Source organism: Magnolia sinica, chromosome 13 (genome assembly GCF_029962835.1).
Source record: "Magnolia sinica isolate HGM2019 chromosome 13, MsV1, whole genome shotgun sequence".
Lineage (NCBI taxonomy): Eukaryota > Viridiplantae > Streptophyta > Magnoliopsida > Magnoliales > Magnoliaceae > Magnolia > Magnolia sinica.
In genome coordinates, this window is record NC_080585.1 from 83,946,226 (window position 1) to 83,953,012 (window position 6,787).

General features: G+C 39.0%; 1 protein-coding gene across 1 annotated transcript in view; it reads left to right on the forward strand.

Annotated features, from left to right (window-relative positions):
- LOC131224339 (uncharacterized) overlaps positions 1 to 2,123 on the forward strand; it is a 43,165-nt gene extending 41,042 nt beyond the window's left edge. Inside the window, exon 3 of the mRNA XM_058219857.1 lies at positions 2,058 to 2,123. Coding sequence (XP_058075840.1) covers positions 2,058 to 2,123 — 66 coding nt within the window. The remainder of the gene's footprint in view (positions 1 to 2,057) is intronic.
- Positions 2,124 to 6,787: the final 4,664 nt, after the last annotated feature.

The window sequence follows — 6,787 nt, forward strand, 5'->3', positions numbered from 1 at the left end:
CCCCACACGCTACTGATGAGGGTCGAATATTGCATATTAGATCCCAATTATTACCTAATTTTACATACATGATACTGTTTAATGCCCTGCTTTAATCATGTTTGTGATGCAAGATGTATTTAGGAGCATGGACTACAAAAGGGTGCTAAAAGCATGGATTTAACGCTCATAATTCACCAAGGCAAGGGACGGACCCCAGGGGACCAAGATTGACGAATTTACACGCCAGTGATCCAAAAATTTTGAGAAATTGAAGCTCAAGTGACCTGAAAGTCAGCCAGAAGCTTGATCACAGGGTTTCCACCATCCGTTCAGCTTAAAACTTTATATATGGCCCGATGACCACAAATTAGCCGTACACGTCCAAATTCATCCCTTGGATTAGTGTATAAGTGACCCGATGGGCAAGATTAGACAATAACCATTAAGAAAGTATCTTGGACATCCTTGGGCGATTGGGACCCAAACTGAACCGATGGAAAGAGCATGAAAAACAGTGGATATTCGCCAAATTTCACTTCTTTTGGACGGTGCAATAGGGAGGAATGAACGACAGACTATTCTAGAAGGGAGAGTGGTAAATTTATAAATAAGCAAAATTCCATATGCATGCACGTAAAGGATAACAGAGGGTTGCTTCAACGGCTGGTAGTGCCTCATCACAGGTGGATAGTGTGGCCCACATAGAGTTCAGATTTACTTCATACTTTGACCCATGGGCTTACATGTTACTGAGAAAATGATGAACGGAGTAGATCTCCGAGAATATCATCAGAAGTGGGCCCCACCTATTTTATTTTTTATAACAAAGTATCCAAACAGTTCCCTTCTGGCGCAAAACGTCCAGTGACGGACATGCTTACTACTGGGTTTTGACAGTGGGCCCCACCCATCATCACTTTTCATGATTTGGACCGTCCAAGGTGTCCCATAGGGCGGCAACAACCCATGCCTAGGTGGCAGAATTGTAAAAGATCGCGAAGATTGGTTTTCAGCTATTCAAACTAGGACGGACGGACGCTATCATGGTGGGGTCCACTTCTAATGGGTGGACGATTTAGATATAAAATATATATATTTATTAGGTCGCCCATTACAGCCCCATCCTAATCAGTTCAGCACTGTACAAATATGTCTGGACGGTGAAGGATATAACACATGCTTCATCAGGGTCCACCATCCTGAGGGACGGTTTGGATAATACACCTGCATCAGGTGGGGCCACGTCTAGTGGATGGACGGTTGTGATATAATAATACCTCGTGGTGAGGCCCACGTGTTGTCGTCCGAGCACAGCAACACCTTGCTGCTACTCGTCCATTAGATGGACGGTCTGGACATAACATATACGTTATAGTGTGGGTCCCACCATAACGTTTAGTTTCCATCCCATCCGTTGATAGGGTCACACAGACCTTGATAAAGGTGAGAAACAAATATCATAAGCATCCGGAACTTCTGGGACCCAAAAAAAAGGTTTCAAGGGTAGGCGTACAACCCCTGCTACTTTGAAATGTGGACCACCTGAGTCCCGTGCATGGCTGATTTTTGGGGTGACCCACTAATTAAAGGGGACCAATCAGATGCACGGTGACGATGTTCAACACACATCATGGTGGGGTCTGCAATGGGGCCCACCATCCCACTTACGTCCAGTAGCAGACGATGAACGTCAGCAGAAGGAAGCGCCACACTAACATATTTTTATAAATTTTGATTTTTCTGAGGTTTTTCTTAGGTGGGGCCCACATCAGAAAAATCCACCCCACCCATTAGATTCTACAACCCATAACAGATCAAACAAGCCTAATATTAAGCATATTTCGGTGTAGAGAAACATCAGGGTAGATTCCAAGGGTAACAACACTATTTTCTATGCTATGGCCCGCCAGATAGTCGGATTGCCTTCAACTTTCGGCTCAACGCCTAAAATGATCCGAGGAATGGAATGGACAGTGTGGATTAAATCCATACATCAAGGTGGGGCCTCCATGAGTGGCCCACCTAAAATTCTCGAATAAAGCTGATATTTTTTTAATTTTGTTTTTCATGTGCAGACGCCTGTCTGTTCAAGCTTCACTGAAGCACGTCCAGCGTCCAGAGACGCTGGACGGACGACGTGAATTATCTTATCAACATGGGTCCCACATGGACAGCCCACTTGATTTGGATCAATCCAATATTTGTGTTTTCTTCTCACCATATGGTAGGGCCCACATGGCTTACACAGCCATGGGGTTCATTTGATGGACGGTTTGGATACCAAATACAATCATTAAATGGGCCACAAATAAAGGAAGGAGAGAGAGAAACACCCACCTCAAGGTCTTCCCCTTCAACTTCTACCATTATGCTCTAATGCCCTTACGAAGCTTCCTCAACGGTGGAGATGATGTTATAAAGGTTGGATTGGTGAGGATCTAAGGTGGAAGATGGTTGGAACTTTGGGATGGGTTGGACATCCATGGTTCTCGCAAATGGAGAATGAGGAAGAAAGAGACGGGGAGAGAGAGATAAGAGAGAGAGAGAGAAGTTATGGCTTGTCATAATGATGTAAGGCCATCATAAATGCCTAGGTAAGGGGAGGTGTTGACTTAAGAGGTTGAGTCATTATTACTTGTGTAAGGACATGACACCTAGGGAATGGTGTCATAGGGGTGGGTAAGTCCCACAATGTGAGGTCCATAGCCATTATAATGCACGGACCACAACTTCTAATCTAAGTGTTGCTTTGATGCACGAGACACGGCATTAGAACCATGGTGACGACGCGGTCGCAAGGGTATAAGTTTCGAGTTGAGCCGACTCTAATATATGGGACACGACTCATGATCGCTCACAAATGCTGATAACAGATCGTGGGTCACTAGAATTCAACCGGGAGGACCGCGGAAGCCTACGGAATGATACAGGCTAGGATACGGGTCTTACATTACATCTCAGGCAGCTCAGGTCTTCTACTGTAAGGATCCAACTAGAGATGACTGGCATGTTGTACTGGATGCTCCTAAGAGATTGACGAAAGATGCATATGCATTTGAAGATCCACTTGAGTTTGATTGACGAAAGAAGGAATGTAGATTCTTCAGTACTTTCATTAATCGATGATTTAAATGAAAAAGATGAAGATGTACAGGAAAAATCATGGGTAGAGAGTGAGCCGAGTAACTCACGTCATAGGAAACGGAAAAGAAACTAATAAGATTCAAATCAGTTTGAAAGTGAGTTGAATTCTATTTAATAATGATTGTTACAATTTTTTAGCTATCAAAATATTAATAAAATGTCAATTACATAATAATGAGATATTGTTTTGTTTTATAAAATTGCAGGAATTATGTCGAATTTTGGTGGTTCATCAGCTTCAGCCCAAGGTAGCAATACAAGGAAGAGATTTGAATTAAATGAATATAAACAACCAGTCGGAGAAACATCAGCGCCTTTCAACATATTTTTAGGGCAACTTGGCAGGACACACTGTCTAATTTCATTTGCTGATTAGCGCAAAGTGCCTGGTGCAATTAAAGATAATATCTGGTCTATGGTTTTGGTGAGCATGTTTGTTCTTGATTTTATTTCTAATTCTAACTCAATAAGATTGTTTGATTATTAATTTAATGAAATAGGCCATGTACGACATCGATGATGAGTTAAAAGAATATGCAATTTCGAAAGTAAACAAAGCTTGGAAGGTATGGAAATACAATCTGCGAAAGGAATATGATAAATTTAATGATGATGTAAAAAGAAGAAGAAATTGTCCCATTGGTGTAAAGCAAGAGGATTGGGACATTTTCATTAATTTACAATCCACAGAATTATTAATCAATCTTCATAAGAAGGGAAAGACTTCCAGAGCACAGGTGAAATGCCCTCACACGACTGGAAGACAAGGTGTTGCTAAGACATTAGAGAAAATGGTAATTTGTACTACATTTTTTGACAATTTAATTGATGAATATAAATTCTTGTTAACTAATTTTCTTATATAATTACAGCAAAAAGAAAATCCAAATACTATCATCACCAAGACCGACTTGTTTATTGCCACTCATAGCAGACCTGATGGATCTTACCCAACACAAACACATCTTGAAACAGCGGTGAGAATATTTTTTCAATTTTTAATTATTTTTTTATTTAAGTACAATGAAGGATTTATTGTAACAATTATCTTCTAACAGGAAAAAATATTATCGATAGCTGACAGTGATCCTTCCAGTAAGCACAAGGATTTAGACCACGACCCAGTTTCATAGGTTTTCCATCAATTCTACTCACTTTACATACATTTTCGTTGGTTTTTTTTTAATAATAATATACACACATCACTAATCTTAAAAATTATTGTTTAGGTTTGTGGTCGTGAAGCAGAGGTCGGGTTAGGGGCATGGGTTTGGGTATTTCTAAGACTACTATGAAGGTTGCCACCCCCTACATCATAGAAGCTCGATTAGAGAGAAATGCACGTATGTCCATTGAGGCTAAATTTGAAGCATCAATGACTCAAATGCAAGAATTTCATATGATTGTTGAGCAACAATTTGCTGAACTTAAGTAACAAATTACTCATCAAAGCTAACTACTTCACCGCTCCCCTGATACAGCTGCATCTCAGGTACTGCATTTGTCGCGATCAAATGATATAAGTATTATTTTTAAAGATAAAAGTAGCATTATTATTTACATGAAACCATTATTTTATATATATGCCCACCATCGATCTGGTGAGCCCTCAAGTATTTGAGTAAACTCTGCAACAACTCCATCGATGGAACAAATTTGCCAATTGAGAGATATCCATGGTTGGACTGTTGCTAGTGGGCGGACGGTGTCAGATAATACAGGCATCCCTATAGAATGTATCATAGTTGTAATAGATGATATCAATGTTCGCATAGCAGAGTTGTTTAATGATGATAGGACATTTGAAGATATTCAATTGGATGAAATTGCTGTTTGGCCCAAATTCCTAATGAGAATTTGAATATTCAGTAGTTTTGTTTAACTTTTTGAACTCTAGGACATGCTTTGGTAATTTGTCTGACGAAAACTTGATTATTCACAGAAATCCTTTTTTGATCAAGTTGCCTTTTTTATTTATTTAATCTTTTACATCCTTTTTATTAATTATGGCTTGTTGTCATTTGTTTTTTTATTAACCAAGTCACTAAAGGATTTCAATTTCAAATGTAACTAAAGTATTGACAGAACGTTGTCTCTTATTGCAGTACGAGATGTAACAAGAATATACATCGATTATGTATTTGAATTTTTTTAAATGCACCAACCAGAAATGATTTGAGACGACGTTTGATGATACTTTGTTAAATATGAAATTTATGACCTTTAGTAACTTGGTTAATTAAAAAGAACTATGTAGTGGCTTGATCCCAATCTGACTTTTTGGGTACGTAGGCAGCCGTTTGTAATGAACTAGAATATCGGTGCAGCCACAAATCTTTTTTCTCCTTTGAATTGAAACAGACTATATCGGTTGCATTTTTCTCTGTCATACAAGTTGTGGCTATCAAAGATATAATATCACCTCCTCATAGGGAAACATTTAATGATGTGTACAAGTAAATTCATTTTTTCTTATTCCTTATATTGTTTCCCAGTTATATTTGTGTTGGTTTCAGAGTACACGTAGCGATAGAAAGTGTTGGTCGATTGTGGCTTGTAGACAAAGAGATGAGTAACCAATAATATGAATATGGGAGGCCTTCCCCAGGTATCCAAATGCTTTTAGATATATTTATATTATTTTTTAATGTATTAGCTCGAAATTAATGGAGCAGACCCGGATGTGCGTTGGAGCTATTCGGATGAGCGGGGGTCCCTGAAAGGTGGGAACCGCTGTTATGACCATCATGAAGCTGTCCATTTTCTATGGACAGCATTGAAGGAGCCTGGCCATTTAGACAGGTCGTGTTTACGTATTTGCTTGAAATTAATGGAGCAGACCCGGATGTGCGTCGGAGCTATCCGAATGTTGAGCGGAGGTCCCTGGAAGGTGGGAACCGCTGTTATGACCATGATGAAGCTGTCTATTTCCTATGGATAGCATTGTAAGGACCTGGCCAATTAGAGCAGGTCATGTTCATATCTGTATTTGCAGGGATCACACCCTTAACCTATAACCTAAACCTATTCTCAAATCGTAAAACCAATAACTACAACCTAAACCTTAACTTAAACCTATAACCTAAACCTTAACCTATAACCTATAACCTAAACTCATAACCTATAACCTAACCTTAACCTAAACCTAAAACCTAAACCTTAACCTATAACCTAAAACCTAAACATAAACCTAAGACCTAAATGTATTCTCAAATCCCTAAACCTAAACCTACACCTAATCCTAATCTCAACTCCCTAACCTAAACATAAACCTAAACGTGAAAACCCAAACCTAAACCTGATCCCGAACCTGAACCCGATTTCCTAAACAAAAACCTTAACCTATTCTTAATTCCCTAAACCTATAGCTTATAACCTAAACCTAAACCTAAACCTAAACCTAAACCTAAACCTTAACCTAAACCTAAACCTAAACCAAAACCTATGACCTAAAACCTTAACCTATAACCTATAACCTAAACTTATAACCTATAACCTAACCTTAACCTAAACCTAAAACCTAAACCTTAACCTATAACCTATAACCTATAACCTAAACCTAAAACCTAAAACCTAAAACCTAAAACCTAAATGTATTCTCAAATCCCTAAACCTACACCTAAACCTAATCCTAATCTCAACTCCCTAACCTAAACCTAAA